The sequence below is a fragment of the Mauremys reevesii genome, linkage group 3 (assembly GCF_016161935.1).
Source record: "Mauremys reevesii isolate NIE-2019 linkage group 3, ASM1616193v1, whole genome shotgun sequence".
Lineage (NCBI taxonomy): Eukaryota > Metazoa > Chordata > Testudines > Geoemydidae > Mauremys > Mauremys reevesii.
Window position 1 is genome coordinate 86,899,542 of NC_052625.1, and position 26,981 is coordinate 86,926,522.

The window sequence follows — 26,981 nt, forward strand, 5'->3', positions numbered from 1 at the left end:
TACAGAACTCCCTCTCTATGGGACTGATTGGCAGTGGGGACAGAGCCAGCTGTTGCAGGTGACTGAAGCTGTTAGCAAGTAATTAAGCAAACTAACACCCTGGTTGGGCGCCCGACCCGCCTGGCACCGCAACGCTGCCCCAGAGCTGGAGGGCCCCAAGCCGCCCCGGTTGCGACTGCGGCGGGGGCGGGGATGAGAAAAGGGGCGGAGCCACGGCCGGCAGGGGGCGCGGGCACTAGGAAGGCTGAGGAGGAGGGACCAGGAGTTGCGTTTGCGAAGGGGGCGTGGCGAGGAGGGAAGCGGCGGGAGGGGGCGGGGCTAGTCTCGGGGCGGGGCGGAGTTGGGGAAGCGGGTGGAGATAAAAGGAGAAACCAGGAGGCGGGGCGGGGCCTTTCGCCCGGAGGGGGCGGGGCTCCCGGCCGGACTCTAATGGTTGGATTAAAGTCCCGGCAGCGGCGCCTCTCCTTCCGTTAGTGGTCTCGTGACTTCCGGTGAGGGGTTAGCGGGGGGGTCAGTGGTGTGAGGGGGGAGGCGACGGGGCGGGCGGGACTAGGGGCCTGAGGCGGCGGCGGCGGCGAGATGGAGAAGCTGCGCCGGGTGCTGAGCGGGCACGAGGACGAGGAGCAGGGGCTGACCACGCAGGTACCTCCCAGGGGTCCCCCGTGCCCGCCGGGTGCCTGAGCGCTGCCCCGGGCCGGGAAGGGGCTCGTGTCCCGGGGCGAGAATCGGTTTCTCCGCTGTAGCAGTGACACCTGGTGGGGTCTGTGTCGCTTGTTCCGATGGGGTTGGTAGTTAGGGATCAGCCGCCTCCCGGCGCCGTCTCTGGTGAGCGGCCTGTGGAACTCCCCGCCACAGGACAGCGCCTGGAAGCCGGGCGGGCTGGCTAAGGGGGCCCCCCCCCCCCCGTGACACGGGAGCTGCCCTGCCCCGCTGACTGCCCCCCCCCCGCCCCGGCCAGAAGCCCATGGGTCAGAACCCGAGCAGGAAACCCCACTGGGAAAGTGGTTCCGTCACTCAATTTTATTAGTTTGTATCCTGAAGCGTGAAGGTTTGGAGTCCTCTAGGGCTTGTCTGGAAGGGGAAACAGACCGGGCTAGCGCTTCCGGAATAGGCCCCTGGGTGTACGCTTCCCTGGAGTAAAAAAATCACTTTATTCTGGAGTAATGAGTGCATGACCTACAATAGCTGTTCCAGGCGATTTCCTCGTGTGGCTAAGTCCTTGGGTTTTTAATCCTACTGAAAAAAAATGTGGATCTTCTAGTTACCCATATAAATGTCTAATTCTTGTTTGACCTCTGCAAAGCTGTGAAACTCTAACGATATGTTGTGTAAATCAATATATGTTTATTTATTTAAATTAGCTGTCTTTCAAGCTGTGTGTGTGTTGCCTTCATTGTACAACCAAGTGAGGGTAAAGAGGAGCACCCAATTTATATTCTCTGTAATGTTGTTTTATGCCTGTCTCTTATTTTTCCTCTTACTCATTTTCTTTGTAAACTAGTCTCATTCTTTTAATTCTCTTTGTACAACAATTTCCCCTTCAATAATTTTCATCATCAATCTGAATCCCTTTTGTTTTTGCTATTTCTATACTGGGTGTGTTATCTGGACTACATCATATTATTTGAGTTGAAGGCATACCCCACATTTATATTTTTGTCATTCTAACTTCAGTATCTTATGTGCTGTTTATTTTGTTGACTGTTCCAGCATACTGAGCAGAGATTTTCATGGTACTGGTCACAATGATACCCTGGTTTCTTTCCTGTTAATCTAGTATTCAGCTAATTTAGAACTCAGCAACGTGTATGAGTAGTTGAGATTATTCCTTTCAATGTGCATTACATTGCATTAGACAGCACTGAATTTCATGTTTTATTCTCTTAAATTTCTCACATAAGGGATTTTTTTTTAAAATCCTATGATTTCATGTTTAAACCAACCACGAATTACTGGGGGCTTTTCAGAAACTTCCCCTAGGAAGAGGTTCTTCTGTAAATTGTTCACTATAGGGCTGTCTCTTCCTGGGAAGCATTTGGTATTTGCCACTGTCTGAAGTGGGATAATGAACTGCATGAACAATTGGTCTGAAATTATGGGTTTTTTTGCTCTTTTAAAAAAAAGAAAAGAAAAAACACCTTAAATTCCTGGGCGTAGTGGGGGGGAACATATACATCTGAGACTAAGTACAAGAGACTTCATCTGCCATCCTGTGGCAACTTATGTGGTTTGGAAATATTGTATAGATACTCACATAATTCTGTCCTACTGGACAATGTAGCATTCATTATAGGGGGTGATCATAAGATGAGTGTCTGAGCATTTAATTATGTCAATTGTTGACGTATCTCTCCACAGAGTCAATCCGGGAGCTAGAAATGCATCACTCCTAAATATCTGACCCTAAACTACAGTATAAGTGACTTGACTGTAATTTTATTAGTGTAGTTTATAATATCACTTTCTTACATTTGTAATAAAGCTTTAAACCAGCCTTGCAAAATTCTACATGCCCAGTTTCCTGAGATAAATTACATTTTTTATGGGAGATTTAAATGTAGTTTTCTTGTTAACATGGTAGAAGTAGGTGAGGGCTTGGCTACATTGGCATTTTACAGCACTGCAAATTTCTCGCTCAGGGGTGTGAAATAACATCCCCTGACAGCAGCAAGTTTCAGTGCTGTAAAACGCCAGTATAGACAGTGCGCTAGTGATGAGAGCTACGCCCCTTGTGGAGGTGGGGTTTTTTTAGAGCATGCTCTCCCAGCACTGTGCCATGACTACACAAGCCATGGTAAAGCACTGCCAGTTCAATCCCCTAGGGCCACCCCTCCCCCACACCTGCATCTGGCTGGTACAGCCATCAGCCAGTATATATTGGAATAGTCCTATCTGAAAAGATGCTATTTATGTCTACACTTTGAGATTGTGTTCCTGGCAACTATATCAAGACAGAAGCATTGATGTTTTGGCCAGTGTAATCGTTCGTGCTGGGGCTCGACCCTCCTGAGGGCAGGAGGGGAGCCACACCGACTCACTACACGTCCTCTGTTGAACGGGTTGAGCAACAGTACACAGCTCGAGGAGGCTCAGGCCCCCTGGTGCAGGGGCTGAGCAGCAACAAACAGTACGAAGTGGCTCAGGCCCTTTGGTGCCGGGGCTGAGCAGCAATAGGTCGGTATATAGGCCCAGGTCCTTGCACCTGAGCATTGGGTGAGGGGGAAACTGCCACCCGTGAGTGGGGTGGCGGGGGGGGGGACACGCAGGCCCACCCACTCCACTGCATCCCAGCCCAGGGCCCTAGCAGCGGCTATCACCGCTGCAGGTCAGTGGGGTCCTGACCGCAACACACTGACATAGGCTCGTATGTGTCTGCAGCCTGACTGGGGTCGGCTAGCCCCGGGCTACTTCCACTTTCCCCCTCAGGGCCTACCTCGTCTGTGGCACCGGGTCCAGGCCAGTCAACCAGCATAGGCTCCTCTCGACCAGGGCTTGGTGGCAGGTCCAGCAGCTCCTCAGGGAAGTCCGGCCAGGCGTGCTCCTCCGGGTAACAGCAGGGACAGGGAGGCTCTGACAGCTCCTCCTCGTAGCAGGCACGGGGGAGTTCCAGCGGCTCCTCCCAGTAACGGGTGTGGGGGGGTTCCGGGGGCTCCTCCTCATAGCAGGCCCGGGGAAGCTCCAGCCAGTCAGGGCAACTGCCTCGAGTCCTGGAGAGTTCCCGGTCACAAGCTCCCAGCGGCACGTCTGCTCCCTGCAGCGGCTGGGCCCTGACTGAGCTCTGGCGGCCGGCCTTTATACTTCCTGTCCCGCCCCTTGACTTCCGGGGGGGTGGGAACAGGCAGCAGTGGCTCCGCCCACTTGGGTGTCGGCAGGGGCGCTCCCTCTGCTGGGCAGGAGGGGAGCCACACCAACTCACTACACAATGGATGGTTATATGGTGCTTATACTTGGAGTATTGCACCCTGTAGTGTATGTGCATTTGAATGTGTTGTCATACCAAACCTTTGGTCTTGTTTGCAGTGGCCTTTTTCTTAATTTATGTTGTTACACTACCACTGGTTCAGCTCTACTGGTGGGAGCATTAGCATAGATAGGTTGCAGACACTTTTATCACCCTGTTTTTCTAGGCCTGTTTGAGCAGGTTAGGTGAGGTGGTGTAAACAGTGGTGATCTGTTACCACCACCAGTGAAGATGCACCAATGTGGCCTCCTTTGAGAACTTGGATTCTTTTAAACAGGCCCACAAGAGAACTATTGCTAGTGTAGATACCATTCACCTTTTGCTTCAGAAAGCATGCATTTGCAAAGATATTCTCATCTCAGCATTATGCTGTCATGTTGTGGTTATGGTTGGCCCAAGACTCGGGATCTGCAACGAAACTTGTATACTTTGTCCATGCTACACTTAAACCAGCTGAAGCTAATTCTGTTCAGACATACCTTTGGTGACTCCTGTATCAGGTATTGGATAGCTTTTAAAATTGTAGTATGGATTCACACGATGTTAACAAACCATAAGTTTTTGCATCCCTTCATAGTGTAGAAAGGGCCTTAGCTTGACAGGCATATTCCGAAAGACTTCCTTTAAAAACAATAAAATAAGATTGTGTTTTTTCTAGGCTATACACAGTCTGTGTAGTAGATTCAAATCTATTCTCATGTTCTAGGCTATGCCTGCTCAGAAGATTAGAGGTCAATGTGGAAGTAAAAATCTAACCAGTAAAGCAAAAACACCAAAACATTTAGATCTTTGGGTTCCATTTACCAAAGTGTTAAACATCACAACAACTGACATTGACTGTTCTTAAGAAGTTTCCCTCTTTTATATACCACTACAAAAAGGCATTAAATGGTAGCATGCCTAATACTGTTTGAAGTATAGGAATATGGGAGAAAAATAAGAGACCTACATTAATGTAATTGAAATATGTTGTACTAGGTTATCTTTTTGAGGTAGCATATGACTGACAAATATTTAGTTGAAAACAACTGGTTTCTCTTAAGGATAGCTGGTAGTTATGCAATAGATATCATATGGCTTGTTAATTTTATGTATGTCTCATCTGTCCTATTAACTCTCAATTTGGCAAGTAGGGCTATTTTCAGTTGAATAATAAATCTGATGAAGAAATTGAGAGAATTCTCTTTATCAAACAAAAGATCAACCCAGACTTTCTAAACACTCAAAATACTAAATTACACTGTCCTGCTGCAATATTTTGGAGGTACCAGGGATGCATTTATTTAGTACTAATTTTCAAAATAAAATGAAGAATGTGTAGAAAAATATATTGCAAGTTACTGGTGTATTTAGGATAGCACTATGTCAGCACACCATTCAGAATACTTGTGTCAAAATGAAAGTAAAACTAACACAAAGTAGTATGGGGGAAGGGTAGGGCGGAGAAAGAATAAATTGAAATAGTTCTTTATATTTGTCTTTACCAAGAGAGGAAACTGAATATACAGGGAGGCTTTTAAAAAAAATTCTAGAGTGCATTTAAAAGTTTGTTCATATGATCTTTAAGCAATAGTTTATGGTATACCCAGTGTTATGATCAAGTGAACATTAACTCCCAGGAACAAAAACTCCATGAGTTTCCAGTACCCTTTTCCTTATTGAATGTAGTATTTGGCTTCCTTTATTCTGCATTTTAATACGTTTTTTAATAGTGGAAAAGTAAACAAGACTTCTAAAAACTTTTCAATCCTACTCTAATATGGTGTTAAAAGCACAGATGAAAAAACTCACTGAAGAAAGATTAGCATGCTTCTTTATAAGCCTTACAACAGTGTTACCTGTGACTGTACCAGTGATGTAAAAGATCCATTTTAAGAGTGAGAAAGGAATAAATGCTCTGTGTGTGCTACATGGCTGAGATGGTGTTGCAGCAGAGACCTTGCACTTTGAATTTCATGACTTTCTAATGTGTAAATTTGATATGAAAGTTGCATTCTCTCTTTAAGGTAGAGAACTTTGGGGGCTACTGGATTCTGGCCCCTTTTCTGACAGAGTGTTTACTGTGTTTTCTAAAACAGCTGGAATGCCTTTCTTCAGGTTTCCAAAATTAAATCAATCACCTTTGTGCTGAAATGTACTTTTTGGGCTAAAGCTTCCCAGACATATCTGCAAACTGTCAGCTTCACCGAAAACATGATTTAGTGAATGGAAATAGTGAAATAATGACAGATGTTTCTACCAAATCTTATGAAAAATCCTTTTAAAGCTAGATCTTGCAGAATGCTGAGCACTTTCCGAGAGCTGAGGTTGCTCAATATCTTGTAGGAATCGGGACTTTTGTGTACATACTGTTATCTTTGCTCTTCAGAAAATATTTAGTTATTGTAGCTAACTACCAGTATCTTCCTTCAAATGCTCTTCCCAGAGCCACCACAAAATGTATATACCCATTCAGATATCTCCTGTAGTTCCTTTACTCTGTTTTACTAACTTCTGCTCATCGTTAATTTTGGAACCTGTTTGAAATACATCTAATTCAGACTTAAATTTACTTAGCCCTTTTGAGAGGTGGGGTGAAAAATAGGTAGATGGGTCATTGCCACAAAAATGTCGGAAGATGTGATTCAGGGCACTGAGAGGACACACTCTTTAAAAAATAACTTAAAAATTGCCATTACGTTTACAATAGCCTGAACTTGTCCTAATGTTTTTAATTAGTGCATTAATTAACTAGCATGGTTATTTTTGTTTTAATTTACATAGTGACTTCTGTAATAACATATCTTGTTTTGGTTGTTGATATTAACAAGGATGTTAGCAGAGCTCTAGGAATAGTTCAGTTGCTTCTGCTGACCCAGTAGAGGGGTATACAACATTTATTGGTTCTACACAATTAAACAAATCCCCAAACAATACCTATTTTCATATGAACTCTTAAATTGTAACTATCCATTTAGAACTGGAAGATTTTTCTCAAATATAAACTCATATTTTGAAGATTGAAACATTGAGAATCACTTCCTAGTCCTTTTTTAAAAAGTCCCTCCCATTCCTGAAAATCTCTGCCCTAAAACATCAGACCAGTTTTGTCAAGGAAATAGATAAATAACAGTTTAGAGGCTATTAATTTCTTTTTTCATTAAAGACACAGCACCTTCAGTAAAATAAGTTAAAACTTCCTCTTAAACTAAACTTAAACTTCCTGAAGAAAATGGGAACTATACAGGTTTGTCGCATCTTACACGCATTTAACATACACGATTTCAGCTTTAAGTGGTCAGCAAAAAAAAAACACAAAAAAGAGAAAAATAACAATTTTAATTCTGTAACTGTATTGCCATTCAACTCCGCGTAAGATGAGACTTGCCTGTATAGTTAAAACTAAGGTGACAAAAGAAGTCATGAAATGAATCCCATCTTTAAAAAATTGAGTTATAGAACAATGTGACTAATTTTAAATAAGTAATTTTATTGCTAAGTATAAATATTCAATTTCATCTAGTGTGAAATTCATAAGATATCTCACTGTCACAAACAGATACATTGTATTAAATAATTTTTTTGCTTTTTGTACTGGAATTCAACAGGTCAGGTTTAAATAACTGCCAAACAACTTGCTTTGCTGAATAATCCCTACTCTAAAGGGGGAAAATGGTTCAAAAAGGAATAATCTGCTCAGTTCCTGGCTGACTCAATTTAGTAAGGGTAGATGTGGTATTTTACCTTTCCCAGCACCTCCCAATATACATACTATCTGGGATATTTATTACTGACATACATATGTGTTTATTAAAGTTAGTTTGTTCTAATGAACTTCTCAGATCAGGATGTGGCTTCCTGGCAAAAGGTAGGCTGCTGATCCCTAGTCTGTAATATTATTAATGTTTTGATAACCTGAAGCTGTAAAAAGTATGTTACCTAGTGGGGATTGGGATGTTCCCAGAGGCCCCTTTATTTGGGCAGTTCTTGATCAGAGCAATGTTGTGTGCTAAATGTAACATTTAATGAAGGAAGTACATGCATTTGGTAGAGACAGCATGTTCCATCAAAGGCTTAACTAAGTTATCATTAAAAGTGATAGTTTAAGTGGAAGAGTTTTTTCAAATCCACTATTTAAATATTACAACCCCTAATTTGGTGACATTACCCTATGTGTTATATTGCCTTGATGACCTTTAAAAACAGATGACATACATTATACATACTGTAGAATCTTTTCAGTTTTTTAAGGTATCTACGTAATGCTGAAGTGGGAAAGGAACTATTCTAACTGTGGGGCTGCTAGGGCTCCTTCACAATAACATTTTGTGGGGATTACAAATAGGAGAATTATAGTACTTCTGTGTGGTTCTGGTCACCACAGTCTAGGAAGGCTTTTATTAAGGATGTTGTTAAATGCTAAATGGCATTTAAATATTAAGGCTCTTCAGAAACATATTCCCTCTTTTGGATCCATATGCTTTTATTCTTTCCTTCCCTTTTCATTCTTCAGTGTTGCTTATGGCTGTGAACAGTGTAGTTGTAGCCCTGTTGGTCCCAGAAGCAGTCTTTTGACAAACCTTGTCTCTCTATCCAACAGAAGTTGGTCCAGTAAAAGCTATTACCTCCCCCACCTTGTCTCTCTTATGGCTGTGAAAGCAGTTTAATTAAAAGCCCTTATATTTTCACTGAGGTTTTGAAAAATATTCTTTGGGCTGGCATTTTTCATGCTTGCTCTGAACACTTACATTATTTTTTTTAAAGCTTTGAAGGAATCTGTTTAACACTAGCCCATATACCAACTAATCAGCTGTTTATACAAATGCAAAGAAAACATTTGTAGTTTAATCTAAAAAGTCTTTCTTTTTTTTTTTTAAACTTCAAATCCGGGACTGAATTCTGATTGACAGTTGAAGTCTTTCCTACATTGGAAGAAATTCCTTTTAGAAATAAGGAAGTTATAGAAGTGACTGAAAGCAGCATGCTGCACCCATAGATGGTATGGGGCTGACTGTCAGCTAGATGTTGAACGCCGCCCTGGAGCATAGTGGTGTAGAGAGAAATGTGCTAGTGTAGTACCATGCAGTCAACATGCTTTGAGGAGAATGTATATGAATGAATCATAAATATCAATCCCTAAATCTCTAGAGTCTTTCCACATAAAAGAATACATAGAGTTCTAAGATCTCAATTACTAATTACTTAATTTGAGACATTGAATTAAGTTTTAATTCAACAAGTCTCAGCTGTAGTATTTTTCCTACTCTTCTGAACAGTCTTGTTATTAGTGACAGCCTTGTCAAAGTGTGAAATGCACAGCTTTGTATAAATTGCAATGATTTAGTCAAAAGGTATAATTTACTGAAAAAGATATTTGGAAGCAGCAAGACAAGGCAGATGGAATCAGACAGCTTAGCTTAGTAACGTAAGAACTGATGTACCAGTTCAGTGACTCGTTAAATCATAGGACTGGAAGGGACCTCCAGAGGTCAACTAGTCCAGTCGCCTGCATCCATGGCAGGATTAAGTATTATCTAGCCCATCCCTGACAGGTGTTTGTCTAACCCGCTCTTAAAAGTCTCCAATGATGGAGATTCCCCAACCTCCCTAGGCAACTTATTCCAGTGCTTAACAACCCTGACAGTTGGGAAGTTTTTCCTAATGTCCAACATAAACCTCTTGCTACAAGCCCACTGCTTCTTGTCCTATCCTCAGAGGTTAAGAAAAATAATTTTTCTCCCTCTTCCTTGTAACAACCTTTTACGTACTTGAAAACTGTTGGGGGCCCCCCCCCCCCCCCCCGCCCCAGCCTTCTCTTTTCCAGACTAAACAAACCCAGTTTTTTAAATCTTCCCACATAGGTCATGTTTTCTAGACCTTTAATCATTTTTGTCGCTCTTCTCTGGGTTCTTTCCAATTTGTCCACTTCCTTCCTGAAATGTGGTGCCCAGAACTGGACACAGTACTCCAGTTGAGACCTAATCAGTGCGGAGTAGAGCAGAATAATTACTTCTCATGTCTTGCTTACAACACTCCTGCTTAATACATCCCAGAAGGATGTTTGCTTTTTTTGCAACAGCGTTACACTGTTGACTCACATTTATTTTGTGGTCCACTATGACCTCCAGCTCCCTTTCCGCAGTACTCCTTCCTAGGCAGTCACTTCCCATTTTGTATGTGCGCAACTGATTGTTCCTTCCTAAGTGGAGTACACCTCTACCCCGATATAATGCTGTCCTTGAGAGCCAAAAAACCTTACTGCGTTATAGGTGAAACCGTGTTATATCGAATTTGCTTTTATCTGCTAGAGTGCGCAGTCCCCCCCAATCCCTTCCCGGAGCACTGCTTTACCGCATTATATCCAAATTTTTGTTCTATCAGGTTGCGATATATCGGGGTAGAGGGGTACTTTGCATTTGTCCTTATTAAATTTCATCCTATTTACTTCAGACCATTTCTCCAGTTTGTCCAGATCATTTTGAATTTTAATCCTATCCTCTAAAGCTCTTGCAACCCCTCCCAGCTTGGTATTGTCTGCAAACTTTGTAAGTGTACTCTCTATGCCATTATCGAAATCATTGATGAAGATATTGAACAGAACTGGACCCAGAACTGATCCCTATGGGACCCCACTCATGTTCTTCCAGCATGACTGTGAACCACTGATAACTACTCTCTGGGAATGGTTTTTCAACCAGTTTTGCACTCCCCTGATAGTAGCTCCATCTAGGTTGCGTTTCCCTAGTTTGTTTATGAGAAGGTCTTGCAAGACAGTATAAAAAGCTTTACTAAACTCAAGATATACCAGGTCTACCGCTTCTCCCCTTATCCACAAGGCTTGTTACCCTGTCAAAGAAATCTAGTATCCTGTTTTGGACAGTGACCAATACAAACAGCTTCAGAAGAAGGTGCAAGAAATCCTGTAGTAGACAATTTTGTAATAAGTTACCCATAAGAGAAACTTTCCCCAACTCTTCTCTGAGTGACTCATGTATGGAAGAACCATAACTAAACAATTTGGAAAGTGAAATAGATCTTTTTATGATCAGAAAGGCAACACTGCAGATCAGCATTCACTTGATCTGTTGGGGGCCCATAGCAAGCTTTGCTGCAATTCAGCAGTGACATCATAAGGTGTTTTCTTTCAGTGGGAGATCCTACGTTAGACTGTTACAAAACAATTATGTGTCAGAAAGTCTGTTGTCCTGATTTCAGTTTTTCACTTTTCACGCCCTTCTAATGTCTCAGTGGACAGTTCCTCTCCTTGACATGTCCGTATCGGAGTCTTTTGTTTCATTGTGCTTCCTGTCAGTGGGGTGAATTAAACTTTAATTACACAAAAAGGGGAGGTGGTGGTGATTTTGCTTGTTCCTTTTTCATCATGGCATTTTGGGCCCCTGGGAAGCAAAGCGGTAAAGGGCAGCACAGCTAAAGATGTTTAGGAGGATGTATGCTGTACAAATTCCCTTCCTTCCTATGCTACAGTTCTGATAATCTCTTTCCAGACATGGAATATGCACTGCTATCTTTACCTGGGCTTCTACTAAGCAAAGGCTACCAATAATGCAAATATTGTAGTGTGTGGCATAATGCTATAATCAGGAGTCCAGGATGAAATAATCAATCTTGCTTTTGTGTTAAACCACAATCATTATAGTCTTTAATTGTACCATAATAGTGTCTTATTTTGCAGTTTCTGTGTCATATCCACCTGTTTGACATGAAGGACAAATTAGATTATAAATATTTTGACTGGGACTACTCCTCTTTTGTGTTCAGTACCTAGCATGATGAAGAGCCTAAGGCCAGCAAGCAGGGAGCCTAACGTCTGCACAACTTCTGAGCTGTGCTGCTGGAGAAGATGTGAAGTTCTGTTCACAACACCCAGAACTGTAAGCCTCTGTGTTAGCTCCCTGCCTCAGCAAGTGGGAGCTTTGCTGCTGCTAAGTTGTCAGGGAGCTGACCCAGAACCTGTCTGCCATACCAGCAAGCTCTTCAAGAGTCTGCCAAACTAAACCTTGGTAACAATGAAATCCAGTGAATGCCAGTTACTTAGTTCCCCAGAGATGTGTCTCTGCAGTATCCAGTCCCTCTCACTGAGACACACTCAGAAATTAAGTTTGCTGCCTCCAGTGAGACAGTGTACACACCAGTGTGTTAAGTTAGTTGAAGGCACACTTCACTTTAATACACAGCACTGAGATGGTTTTGTTAGAAATCAAGAATAAGTTTTTATTGACAAAGAACAGAGGTTTAAGTGGTACTAAGTGAGAGGGAAAGAAACACATGTGATTACAAACAAAACAAGGCACGCTTTCTAGTGACTAAAATGTAATTTTAGCCAGTAACAATCTTTGCCTATGCAGTTTTTTTACTCATATCAGGTTACTAGCATCTTGAGCCCTCCAGGCTCGGGGATCTAACTTTCATGGACTCAGTGTGCTGTCCCTGAAGTGATGGATAACTAAAATTCCTTTTTGCTGTCTGTCTCTCAAGAGCTTTTTGCCTTTGTGTCTCAAGAGCCAGGAAGGATTCCTGGCACACACTCTGTCCAGTAGGGTACTCCCTGAGTTGCTGCTAGTTAGCTTGATTGCTTGGTTTACCTTTTATGTGAATATACTTTCATTGTCCTCTGCCTGTAATCAAGCCAGTCGGATGGGGTAATCCACTTTCGTTTGTCTAGGGAAGGTTGGTTTATGTTTGGGAGGCAGTGCATATTTTAAGAACATATTTCCAGCATACATGTATGTATGGGTTTTGCACAAGTTCTATATCATGGTGATTTTTCTGGATCAATGTGTCACCAGTTTACATAGGATACTTTACATGACATCTTTTAGATACATATTATGACAACAGTGTTTTGGGGGTAGTGGCTGTCAGGCCTAACATGAGTTACAATATGGTGGGCCCTCTGCCAGTTGGCATAGAGGGTCTCCCAGGGACACAGAAGGTGACTGCCATATGCAGTTCCTACGCCTACTAGAGCTGCTTGTCTCCTGGTGGCTAGAGAAATCTGTGGTTTGCACACTTAGTAACTTGCCAGAAGGATAAATTGTGCAGCCATTTGCTCAGCTGCATTATTCACTAGTCTCTATTGTGAAGATTCAAATAGTACTCTGTTAGGTGTTTATAAAGTGGTAGTCTTGAGGAATCTTATGTGGATATGCTAGGTGGGAAGGGAGAATAAAGGAAAAAGCTAACAAGACGTCTGGATTGCATGCTGTTTCAAACGTTGAAGTAATTTGGTCCAGATTTATTTCATGCAGGGTGGAAGGTATAAAAAGTGGCCAGTAAATCAAACTCTTTTCTGACTTTTGACTCCTATTGTTCTGATCTGATCTGAACATGGCTGCATATGCTGGGTCGCTTTGGTCTTTGCCCAAGCTGCCCCCTCTGTATGCAGCTACTTATTGTTGGGCAAAAAGATTCTTTTCCCCAAGAATCAGGCAAGCACAGACAATACTGAAGCGGGTTTATTCATGGTACCGGGAAGACTGACAAGCAGCTTCAAAACTATGGTGCCATAGTGGCCAGTTATATACATTCTCTTATCAATTTGTTTGCATTTATTTGTACCTACAGAGACAGACATTGTTACAAGTTGAGAGAACCCTGAACAAAGATACAAATAAACAGTATGTACGTATAGAGGCCTCCTATTGCATCAAGCATCTATGGCTACCTTGTGGGGGAAAGAGGTGGGGTGGGAAGGGGTAGGGATGAGAGCTTACAGATATCAGGTGGGCTGTGAAGGGAGGGTTTTTTCTGCTCTAAGAGCTGAGTTACTGGGCTGGCATTGACCATATAAGCTTATCAGTTGTTTACAGTTGTCAGTGTCCTTACTACAGAAGCATTCCTGCTTGTTCTGCAGTTTTTGTCTTAGCTGTTTGCTAAATTTTAATTGTTGCCTGACATTGCCAACCCTAAATATCCAAAAATCATGAGTCAAGTCCTTAAAAATCATTACATTGTCTTAAATCATGAGGCTTTATATTTGGAGTGGTGGAGAAGGGCTTTATTTGCCTTCTGGTTTCCAAGCCTTTAGGCTACTTTGTTCATGTTTTCAGGATATTCACTGCAACCAGGAGGGCTAAGAACTTACTTCGATTTAAAAATTAGTACTGAGATTCTCATGTAATCAGTTGCTCCACGGAGATTAGACTTAAAAGACCCACCAAATATTGTGAGACTTGAAATAAAATTGCGAGAGTTGGCAACACTATGCCTGATAGGCTTGAAGAAACAACTGCCCTCTCCCACACATTCCTTGTGGCAGACTGAAAATGGTGGCTTTCCAAAAGAAGCTGTCTGGTATCTTTAATGTGGTGATAGCACTTCACTTCATTTCTGAGCTGCAATGGAAAGGATTTAACATGTTTATATGCACTTGTGGTTATTTGCATGAATTAATGTACCTGAACATGTGATGCAAATATGTATCTTCAGCTATTTGAATAAATGTGCAGAAAATGCTTCCCATTTGATTCTTTGTTCAGGAATATAATCACTATATATTCTTTCATTTTTTGAGACATATAGTTACTCTTTTATCTACTTCCTTTATGCCTACATAAGGATAAAGAGTTTGATCTAATAAGGTAAGCAACATATTCTGTCATTTGGAAAGGCGTTCTTAATTGTTGAAAACAGGAGAAGAGAACTCTGATACTTTGTATTCATCAGTGCATTGAATCTGTAAGCAAATGTCAAGCATTAAGTACCTGTATTCTCTGTTTTATTTTTAAATTACATATTTTGACATTTTAATTCAATAGACTTGGTATCTTTTGTTTTTAAAATTCAGTGTCTTTGCGAAGTCTGAGTGGTGTGTTTTTTTTTAATGGTCTCCTTTTTAACTGCAGTAGTATATAGGTAAATCCACCTCATGTTAAATCATTTGAAATCCTAGCTGTGATCAAATGATAGATTTAAACCACATTTGTAGTATATATAATGCTTACCAAAGAATAAAGTCACTGAAGAAAACTATCTCAATAACAGTTTTAATGGTTTGAGCACCTTCTATAATTTGTTTCATTAATATAGTCGTTTTTGCCAAAAAGACTTCTAATTAGTGTTCTAATTTGGTTTAGCTTTATGCCTAAAAAATATTTCAAGCATTCACACTAACCTGACTATGCAAAAATAAACAGGTAGGTTTTAAAATAGATTCTTAAAAAAAATAAGCTCGACCAATAATGGCATGAAGAGAAACAATATTCTGTTTCCCCCATCCTTGGATCTAAACCTGTGTAAAGTAAACATGCTGTATTTTAAGGTAATAAAGATTCAAAAAGATGTGCAACTAAATTAGCAGATTTACAATCTGCTGAACATTGTTCTTGAAGAATCTAGCCAGGAAATGGGTCATCCACATACAGAACGTGAAATCAGTTAAGTCAAATCACTATGAAGTATTATCATAATGATGTCTGTTTGAAATTCAGTAGAAAACTGAAAGCGAGGACATAAAATGAGAGGCAAAGTTTGAAGATATGATCTAGCATATGTTAAATCAACTCCTTTATAGTTATCTTAGATAAATTGGAGCTAGGATTTAGTTTGTAGACTGTTTGACCATGGTGCAGTTGAGTATAAATCTAAACTCACTGACTTTGCCCAAGGCAAATTATCCTATATTGTGCTTCGTGGTTGCCAGACTTGAAGCACTAATGGAAATGGGGATTACTGCTTGTGATGTGGCACTCCCTGGTTAGTCAATGTGTAGAACTCTCCAACCATAATGAACAAAAATCAAGAAGAGCTGGACTTGCTATTCTGCAACATGTGGTGCTTTGAAGTCATCCTTCCTGTTACTAGAGTGAATTTGAGGTTCATCCCTAACTGGTCTCTTGATACATTTTATTTGCAAAGTCTGTAACCAAGACCGCTTAAATTACTTATTGCATACAGTAGTGCAGGGGTCGGCAACCTTTCAGAAGCAGTGTGCCGAGTCTTCATTTATTCACTCTGATTTAAGGTTTCGCTTGCCAGTAATACATTTTAATGTTTTTAGAAGGTCTCATTCTATAAATCTATAATATATAACTAAACTATTGTTGTATGTAAAGTAAATAAGGTTTTTAAAATGTTTAAGAAGCTTCATTTAAAATTAAATTAAAATGCAGAGTCCCCCAGACTGGTGGCCAGGACCTGGGCAGTGTGAGTGCCACTGAAAATCAGCTGATGTGCTGTGTTCGGCACACGTGCCATAGGTTGCCTACCCCTGCAGTAGTGTTAACCATCCCTTTTAAAACAAGGGAATTGTTTTTAAGGGATGGTTAAAGGAAGGTATGCAATTGAGTAAGAAATCTGGTATACAGAAAACTCCTGAAGTTACACAGGTTAATTGCATTTGTTTTAATTTTGGGAGTGGTTTCTCAGCAAACAAACTGGACTGTGTCAAATTTTGTTATACCTCTTCACTTACTTAAATATCTTTTCTCAATTTTCTGTTTGGCACACGTTCCATTTTGCTGTTCTGTTTCTGTAGCAGCAAAATCTGACTGCTTTGTTTGTTTGATAACAAAAATGGTAGCTTTGTCAAACGGATGTACAAAGCTGTATGTTTAGAATGTTCACTAGCAAACTTGTATATGATCATTCATTCTTTCTCTTCCATATAGTATAAAGGAGCAAATTAGTTGACAGCTGCTAAACACATGTTGCTCACTAGAGTAAACTTGTGCAGAAAATGGTCTCACTAGTTTGGCATGACATGACTTAGTTGTAACTGTTTGGTGATGGATAGGTCTGCTTATCTGTGGGGGCAACATTTTATTATTGAATGCCATGGTATGCATATTATTTTAAAGTGGACTAAAGTAACCTGTCTAATCAAATTGCTAACCCCATCTTTAAATTGGAACAAATTAAACATGAGATTTCTTAGGCAAGCAAGGTAAAATGTAAATACTTGTTGCAGGTTGAGAAATCAAGATGATTGTACTTATTATTAAAGCTCATTAAATGCAAAAGAAGTATTTGAGTTTTAGGTACTGTCCAAAATATATTTTTCTAATTTTCAACTTTCTTTTCCCCCAAGGTCCTTGATGCCTCAACGCTTAGTTTCGGTACTCGAGTGAAATGGTTTGCCATATGTTTTGCAACTGGTATTTTCTGTTCTATTCTTGTAAGTGAATTTTTCTTCTACCTTTTTATGAAGATGCTGTGGTAGAATCTTGCTAATCTTCATTCCCTGGGCCTGATCCTGTGGGGTGCGGGGCACCCCACAGGAAAACTTTATTCCAATTTTCAATTGGAATAAAAGGTGATCAATACCTTGCTGGATCTGACACTTCATAATCCACACTACTGGCAGTCTTCCCCTATTTACAGTAAATGGTCTAGTGACATACCTTCTTATTGACAAAATTTCCTAGTATATTATGTAGTATTTTAAATTAAAACAAACATACAGTAACCAAAAAGATTGGGCAGAACTTTCTCATTTTTTTTTTGTCCACTGGCTAATTCACAAAATTCAGTAACTTGCAATTAATCTCCCAGTTGTTGGTGTAATTAATGATATTTTGCTAGATAATATGTATTGTTGAAATGACTCAAAATAGTGTATACCACTATATTTGAATTAAGCTGTATTCCATGACCTGGGGAGGACAGGTAGTGGTGGGAAGAGGTAGTGGGACAGGATGCTTTGATAGACAGGCAAGTTGGGGCAGTAACTTTTGAAGCAAAAACCTGTGATATACCTCACAATTTCTTGTTCAAGCATAACATTTTCAGAAGAAATAACAAGGAGTTCTTGTGGCACCTTATGGATTAACAAATTTATTTGGGCATAAGCTTTCGTGGGCTAAAACCCACGTCATCAGATGCATGGAGTGAAAAATACAGTGTCTGTCTGTCTAATCAGCACATAAAAAGATGGGAGTTGCGTTAACAAGTTGGGGGTCAGTGCTAACGAGGCCAATTCAGTTAAGGTGGAAGTGGCCTGTTCGCAACAGTTCATAAGAAGGGATGAATATCCAAGGGAAAATTACTTTTGTAGTGCTGACAAGGCCAATGCAATCAAGGTGGACGTCGCCCATTCCCAACAGTTCATAAGAAAGTGTGAAGTATCAGAGGGGTAGCCGTGTTAGTCTGGATCCGTAAAAGCAGCAAAGAGTCCTGTGGCACCTTATAGACTAACAGACGTTTTGGAGCATGAGCTTTCGTGGGTGAATACCCACTTCATCGGATGCATGTATTGGAAATTTCCAGGGGCAGGGGTGTGTGTGTGTGTGTATGTATGTATATAATATATATATAAGCAAGAAGCAGGCTAGAGATAACGAGGTTAGTTCAATCAGGGAGGATGAGGCCCTTTTCTAGCAGCTGAGGTGTGAAAACCAAAGGAGGAGAAACTGGTTCTGTAGTTGGCAAGCCATTCACAGTCTTGGTTTAATCCTGAGCTGATGGTGTCAAATTTGCAGATGAACTGGAGCTCAGCAGTTTCTCTTTGAAGTCTGGTCCTGAAGTTTTTTTGCTGCAGGATGGCCACCTTAAGATCTGCTATTGTGTGGCCAGGGAGGTTGAAGTGTTCTCCTACAGGTTTTTGTATATTGCCATTCCTAATATCTGATTTGTGTCCATTTATCCTTTTCCGTAGAGACTGTCCAGTTTGGCTGATGTACATAGCAGAGGGGCATTGCTGGCATATGATGATGTATATTACATTGGTGGACGTGCAGGTGAATGAACCGGTGATGGTGTGGCTGATCTGGTTAGGTCCTGTGCTGGAGTTGCTGGTGTAGATATGTGGGCAGAGTTAGCATCAAAGTTTGTTGCATGGATTGGTTCCTGAGTTAGAGTTACTATGGTGCGGTGTGCAGTTACTGGTGAGAATATGCTTCAGGTTGGCAGGTTGTCTGTGGGCGAGGACTGGCCTGCCACCCAAGGCCTGTGAAAGTGTGGGATCATTGTCCGGGATGGGTTGTAGATCCCTGATGATGCATTGGAGGGGTTTTAGCTGGGGACTGTATGTGATGGCCAGTGGAGTCCTGTTGGTTTCTTTCTTGGGTTTGTCTTGCAGTAGGAGGCTTCTGGGTACACGTCTGGCTCTGTTGATCTGTTTCGTGCGGGTATTGTTTTGAGAATGCTTGGTGGAGACTTTGTAGGTGTTGGACCCATGGGAAGGAGACTCTGGAAAAATTCCACCACGATTTCAACAGCTTCCACCCCACCATCAACCTCAGCCTGGACCAATCTACACGGGAAGTCCACTTCCTAGACACCACGGTGCAAATAAGTGATGGTCACATTAACACCACCCTATACTGAAAACCTACCGACCGCTATGCCTACCTTCATGCCTCCAGCTTCCATCCCGGGCACACCACACGATCCATTGTCTACAGCCAAGCACTGAGGTACAACCGCATCTGCTCTAACCCCTCAGACAGAGACCAACACCTACAAAATCTCCACCAAGCATTCTCAAAACTCCACCTTAAAACACACCTGCCCCTGGAAATTTCCACTACATGCATCCGACGAAGTGGGTATTCACCCATGAAAGCTAATGCTCCAAAATGTCTTAGTCTATAAGAAGGTGTGAGTATCAGCAGAGGGAAAATTACATTTTTGTAGTGACCCTTCCACTCCCAGTCTTTATTGAGGCCTAATTTGATGGTGTCCAGTTTGCAAATTAATTCCAGTTCTGCAGTTTCTTGTTGGAGTCTGTTTTTGAAGTTTTTTGTTGAATTGCCACTTTTTAATTACCACGTGCCACACAAAGATGGACTACGAGCCATCAGGAAAAGTATCCCTAATAACGTCACAGCAAACCTGGTGACTGAACTTTGACTTTGTCCTCATCCACAACTATTTCAGATTTGGGGACAATGTATACCTTCAAAGGGCGTGGTGTGCAGGAGGGGGCTCAGGGCAGGAGGTTGGGGTGCGGAGTGTGGGAGGGGGCTCAGGGCAGGGGGTTGGCATGCAAGAGGGATGCAGGGTGCAGCAGGGGGCTCAGGGCAGGAGGTTGGGGTGCAGGAGGGATTCGGGGTGAAGGTTCTGGGGTGGCAGCAGCACGCAATGGGGCTAAGGCCATCTCCTTGCCTGCCCTGGCTCCACACTGCTCCCGGAGGCGGATGGCACCATGTCCCTGCAGCCTCTGGGGATGGGGGGGGGGGCGCAGAGGGCTCCGCATGCTGCCCTCGCCTGCTCCCCTGTGGGTACCTCCCCCAAAGCTCCCATTGGCTGCAGTTCTCCATTCACAGCCAATGGGAGCTGTGGGGGCAGTACCCCCTGCCCCCTCCTCCTCCCCCCCCAGGGACGTGGTGCCATGTGTTTCTAGGAGTGGTGTGGGGCCCGCAGCACCATGGGGGTGGCAGTCCCACAGGCGGAATCCAAAGCCCTGGCGGGCCAGATGCGGCCTGTAGTTTGCCCACCCTGCTCTAAGGTGCCACAAGGACTCCTTATTGTTTTTGCTGATATAGACTAAGACGTCTACCACTCTCAAACTATTTTCAGAAGAGATTGCTAGTTCTGCTTGCCCAACTTGACACCTTTTGTCTTGACTTTCAGTGGTGCGGAGCATCTGACTCCTGTTGACTTCACCTAGCATTGTTGCTCAGCATTTCTGAAATTAAGCCAAAAATGTCTCAAGTTGGGCACCCAAAATCAGTGGTCATTTTTGAAAAATCTGCTGCATGTGTTGCAGAGACTTCCAAACTGTGTACCAAACAGCCACATTTAGAACCGTAATTTTTGTGAGTATTTACACCTTTATTTAAACCATCCATTAATGTGTAAATCTCTCCACTCATTATGTGTAGAGTAGTGAAGTTCTTGTGAGTGTTGGTGTATAATTGTGACATCACCCAAAAAGCACGACTAATCAGTTGAAATGTAGCTTGGAAAAACTGTTTGCAAAGTGGTATGGTTTAAGTTACTACTTTTTGATGGAGTGTAGATCCAATATTGATATAATATGACTTCCAACCACAAAGGATAGAAATGCTTTACAGGCAAAGGACTTATTAAATGTCTCCTATACAGTGAAAATCAAGTAAATAAGTCTCATTCTCTCTATCAGAGTCTTAATAAAATATGAAACACAGAGATAACTTAGCAGAAGTGACATTCTTCCATATTAAGAAATGAAGCAGGCATAGTTTATTCCTCTCTACAGCATGTGACAATGTGAATAAAACCTTCCTTGTCAGATGCTTTAGACTTGCCATGTGATATCTTTCTCCCAAGAGTGAATGCCTATACCATGGGCTCTATTTTATTGGCCATAAGATAAAATGGTAACTTATTTATCTCCTATTTAATATGAAAAAGGGTCAAATTAAAGGCACATTCAAGCACATGGATGAACAGCTTTCACTGTCACTTTAGAATACATATTTTCTGCGGTGTTAAGTGGAGACGTATGGAGACATATCATCACTGTCCCATTGATTGAAATCTGTTCCTGGGAAAAGGCAAGTGATGCTGGCTTATGAGTTCTTATGCTGTTTCTATATGATTTTGGATGATGCAGGGCAACCTGTGGTCTTTAGGAAGCTGTGAGCTGAAATATTTCAAAAACTTCTATTCAGGAAATAACACTTAGAACAGTTAGCTGAACATAACCACTAATTCTACATGTGCTTGTGCCTGTGACTGAGCTGTTTTGGGGGAGGGGTAGTGGAGGGGCATCTCCTATTTCAAGCCAAACCCTGTCAGGAAGGCATCTTGTAGAGTACTTGAAGCCGATGTGATGCAAGACTAAGTTAGTAATGAAGTCATTTACATTTTTTTCAATGTTACTTGCTAGTAGTAATAGCTCTTGCCCTGTCTTTCATGGAAGGCAGGCAAGAATGGGACACTGAGAACTGGTAGAGGAATGCAAAGGGAACCAAATATTCAGAGAAGTGGCAATATGTTACTGTAGTGATGGGTACTGCTATCAGTCTTGCGTTGAATCTGACAGTGTACAAAATAATCATTCAATCTGAGAATTATCTGGTATGCTGACACTAGGCTCAAATTCACTTGGACTACTGCTAAACAGTAGGGCTGTCAAGCGATTAAAAAAAATTAATAGTGATCGCATGATTAAAAAAATTAATCATGCAATTGATTGCAGTTTAATCACACTGTTAATACTAGAATACCATTTATTTAAATATTTTGGGGGTTTTCTATATTTTCAAATATAGGGTCAGGGCTGGGGGCTCTGGGATTCAGCCCTGCTTGGGGCTTCAGGTTGGCATGGGCTGCTTCAGCCCCAGCTGCCTTGGAAGCCATGGGCTAGTGTTTCAGCCCCCCACTACTGATGTCTCCTGCCCAACCCTCAAGTATGCAAACAACACATTAATTTTTTTAAACACGTTAATTTTGCTTTCAGTTAGTCAGATATTAACTGGGATTAATTGACAGCCCTAATAAAAATTTTGAGATTCCATTGGTTGGTTTTGCCTCTACAGGTCTGAAGCTGGTTGTACAAAGCAATTTGATATGCTTTGAAGGTTCATGTAGGTTTCCCACAATTCCATTGTCCCCTTTTCTGTTCCATATTTCCATCCCTGACTGCTATTAGCAGATTTCTCCAAGAGTCAGAGATTGGACACTAGATGGGCAAGGCTCTGAGTTACTATAGAGAATTCTTTCCCAGGTGTCTGGCTGGTGGATCTACTTGATCACCGTATTTGGGGTAAGGAGGGAATTTTCTCCCGTGTCAGACTGGCAGACCCTGCAAGTTTTTCACCTTTCTCTTCAGTGTGGGGCACAGGTCACTTGCTGATTTGAGCTAGAGTAAATGGTGTATGCTCTGTAACTTAGTCTTTAACTCAAGGTTTGAGGACTTCAGTAACTCAGCCACAGGTTACGGGCCTACTGCAGGAATGGGTAGGTGAGGTTCTATGGCCTGCAATGTGCTGGAGGTCAGATGAGATTACCATGGTGGTGCCTTCTGGCCTTAAAGTCTGTGAGGCTGTTGGGGAAGATAGTGAATGAAGTAGGTGGACTGCAGTGTCTCTATATGGATGATGCCTAGCTTTACATTGCTCTTTTTGCAGGTCTGGTTGGTGCAGACAAATGACTTATGCAGGGCCTAACCTTCATTAGGGCTTGGCTAAGAGCTAGCTGGCTGAGGTTTAACCCAGATAAGAGTGAGATGACCCTGGAGAAAGCATCTGGAATAATTGGCAGAGACTGTTTGTCATATTCACATCCTGGTAGTCTTTTATAGTATTCCTGGCCACTTCTGGATGATCAAGTAGCAGAGGCCATGTGTGCTTTTTTTTATCTGGGTGTGGCACAGTTTTATCTGAACCTAGCCACAGTCATCCACTCCTTTGTCATTTAGAGAGCTGCACTTGGGTCTTCATTGTAAGATGACTCAAACTGTATTTGATGCAAAATGTCACTGCTTGCTTAAGTGGTACTTTTTACATGGAACACTAGGCTTGTGCTCTGATCCATGTTGTCCTCCTTTTGGTTTGTGTGATTTAAGGTGTTGGTTTTGTCTGAAGAAGCGCTAAGTGGCTTGGCTTCTGGTTACCTTTAGAATCTGCCTCTCTTGCTTGTTAGTCATGGCAGTTCTGATCAGCGGAGGGGTTTGAATTATCAACCCCCTGGTTTAAACATGGAGGCTGATAGTGGAGGTGCTTGATTCAAACTTCTCCTCCCCTGTCCATGCACATGCTTGGTCTGCCAGCCGAGGTTTGATGACTCAGACTTCTTCTTTTTAGAACTGTTATGATTGGAATGAGTGGGAGAAGTGATGGAGGACTTTTTTGTAGTGGATTTGGAGGGATTGTGGATATTAGTCCAGTGTAACTTCATGGATGTCTTCCTTTCACATAATGTACAGGAGCTTCCAACTTAGAATTATGGGTTTTAAAGAAACAGAAGTCTATCTGCTGTACAATAACCTAAAAAGTAAACATCTACAATTACTACTAAAAACCTGTGAAATAGGCCTCTTATACAAATGTTGGCTATAGTAATATTGATAGGATTTATTTTCACACCTCTGCAATAACATTAGGGAGACTCGGTTAAATACACGAAATCATTACATCTCACTTGCCAGTAGAGGGAGGTATTAATCTGCTGGATGGTTAGTGCAGTCTCTGAATACAGTGTATGACCAGTGTAGGTCATGGTGACTTTCTTGTGACTTAAATTTTATGGTTTACATTTATTTTCAGACACACTAAACTGTATGGACTAGCAATTGAAAGTATGAAAATATTTTTTTCTTGTGCAGGGGACAGCATTTCTGTGGCTTCCCTCGGGGCTGAAACTTTTTGCAGTGTTCTACACCATAGGAAATATTTCTGCATTAGCCAGGTATGAATTATTTTCCTAGTTATCACTAATAAGTTCTACCATTTTGGAATCTGAATTTCTAACTGCAAATTTGTGTGTAACATTAATATTCAAATGTGAAGAACAATGCTGCTTATAATTTCAGGTCATATGTATCTTGCACTTTACATTTTTCATGTTACTAATACACTAGTTACAATGGGAATATACCAGTTACTTGTTTCCCTCGCACTTCTATGCAATTATATTGTGTTTTCTGTGATCACTTCATAAATGCATCCTGATTTCTATTTACTTTGGCTGGTGGGTTGTAGACTATAGGTTTTAGACTTCTGTGTGCTTCTAAATCCATCTGCCATCTCCTCACACCCCAATTTCAGTAATTAATCACTAATGTAGGCAACTCAATATGGGCATCTTATGATAGGAAACATCTTGCTTTCAACCAGAATTCCTTTAATCTTATTTTTAATGGAAAACCAGTCTGTGAGACCCGAAAAATGAATCCATGAAAAATCTTGCCTTAGAATAAGATCAAGTATGGTCTTTTTAAAAATTGTTTAACTTTAAAATTTTAAAACTCTGCTATATTTTATCTATTCACACCACTCCTTCTTGCAGGCAGATGCCTTGCCATGCTGCTGAGACTGTGGCTTTTGAGGCTGTGCTCTCAGGAAAAACAATAGCAAACTTAACTTTTTGTTGCTGCTGCTAAACTACAAAAGAGGCCTTGTAAGATTGTGCTGATTTCATTCTCCTATATGTTTCACCAGGGTGAAGTGCCAAACTCTATGAACATGAAGTTTGAGTCTGTAAAGTTCTTTCTCAGTCCTGGTCCTCCCTCTCCACTTTCACTAGAGTGTTTGTGTAAAGGGTTAGCTCAGGGCTTTTGAACTTTTTCTGCTTTTACAAACCCTGTGCATAGCGCCGAAAAACCCGTCAACATTTTCTTATATTTTGATCTACACAAAATCTTGGGTCCTGTTTGGAGCTCTTTGCCAGAAAGGATCATAGTTGGGCCGCTTGTTGAGAACACTGCCCCTTTGTCTCCAGTGTCAGTTGTCTGAATTTCAGTGTCATCAGCTGCATCATCCCCCGAAGTGTAGCTGTTTTGAAAGGTAAGGCCATTTGAAATAGTAGCCAGGTTGCAAGCTCTGGGTTTTGCAGAGTAGGATTTTTAATTTGGCTCCTCATTTGCTTCAGGTGTAGAGTTTGTGAAGCATGATGATGGGTTTGCCTTTGACTTCTCAGGCTCACTACTGTGTGCTGCCACCATCTTCAGCCCTCTCTTTTGTCAGTTGTCATCCTCGGGTAGAGCTGCAGTAGTGTAACCTGAAAGAGACAAAAGCATATTGTAGTACTATCTGATAGGAAAGGGTCCAAATGGTTGTGGAAGGTGGAAAGAATGCATTGCTCCCTGTTACATCAATTTGTGTCCAGACATAGGGATGAGTACATGACTCTGAAGCATGTTATCCCCTTCTTGCAATCTGATGCCTTTATCTGAAGCTGATGATAGTGTTGGCAAATGTTACTGTTTTTCTACTCCCTTCTGCTAAGATCACTTCAGTCTTTTCTGAGTTGAGTTTCGGCTGACTTCTTCCAAGCATTAAGATATGCTGGTAGTGGCAGAGACTGCATTGATGACAAAGGAGGGGTATAGTTGTTTCATCTGCATATTGGTAATGCACAAGTCTGCAGCATCTTGCAGCCTCTCTCTGGCCTTCTATAGAGGGGTGTGAGGAAGAACTGAGTCTTGTGGGACACCATATGGTAGGGGTCGGGGTGATTAAGAGCAATTGTCATGTCTTCATACCTTTTAGACTAGAGATGGGCAAACTACGGCCCGCAGGCCACATCTGGTCTGCGGGACGATCCTGCCCGGCCTCCAAGCTCCTGGCCGGGGAGTCTAGTCCCCAGCCCCTTCCCCACTGTCCCGCCTCCCCTGCAGCAACGCCACTGCGCAGGCCGCGCTCTGGCCCGCTGCTTCTGGTGGGCAGTGTGGGGAGTGCAGCTGGCTCTGGCCAGGTGTCGCGGCTGCGAGCTCCTGCTGCTGGTAAGGGGGCGGGGAGTGGGGGAGTCCTGGGGGGCAGTCAGGGGCTGGGGGCCCCAGGAGGAGGTGGTCAGGGGATGAGCAGAGGGAGGTTGGATAGGGGGTGGGAGTCCTGGGGGGGGGGCTGTCAGGGGTTGGGGGTGTGGATGGGGGTGGAGCAGTCAGGGGACAGGGAGCAGGGGGGCTTGATAGGGGGCGGGGGTCCTGGGAGGGGGCAGTCGGGGGACAAGGAGCAGGGGGGGTTGGATGATTGGAAGTTCTGAGGGGAGAAGTCGGGGGTGGGAAGTAGGAGACGGCAGAGGCCAGGCTGTTTGGGGAGGCACAGCCTTCCCTAGCCGGTCCTCTATACAGTTGTGAAACCCCAATGTGGCCCTCGGGCCAAAAAGTTTGCCCACCCCTGTTTTAGACTAATGCCTAATGTGTTACCTATATTGCCCAGGACTTGTACATAGGTAGAAGAGTTTGTCATTTCCTTCCTTATCTCCTGCTCCATCACGGTCCCTGGATTCATTTTCCTATCTCTGGATATATGCTCACATCAGTCACCATGCCTGTTCCTCACAAACACCCCACGCTGTTTGCTTAGACATCCTGAGTCACTCAGCTCTGACACCACTCTATTTGCCATTCACCCCACCTCATCAGTTCTCTTCCCACCAGTTCTTCAGGTTTTTTTTTCCTTCTTTCATCTGCTCTCCTCTTTGCTCCCATGAA

General features: G+C 42.4%; 1 protein-coding gene across 1 annotated transcript in view; it reads left to right on the forward strand.

Moving 5' to 3' along the window:
* Positions 1–549: 549 nt before the first annotated feature.
* SFT2D1 (SFT2 domain containing 1) overlaps positions 550–26,981 on the forward strand; it is a 41,067-nt gene continuing 14,635 nt past the window's right edge. The window contains exons 1-3 of the mRNA XM_039532431.1: positions 550–642; positions 16,989–17,075; positions 24,153–24,235. Coding sequence (XP_039388365.1) covers positions 580–642; positions 16,989–17,075; positions 24,153–24,235 — 233 coding nt within the window. The 5' untranslated portion in view covers positions 550–579. The remainder of the gene's footprint in view (positions 643–16,988; positions 17,076–24,152; positions 24,236–26,981) is intronic.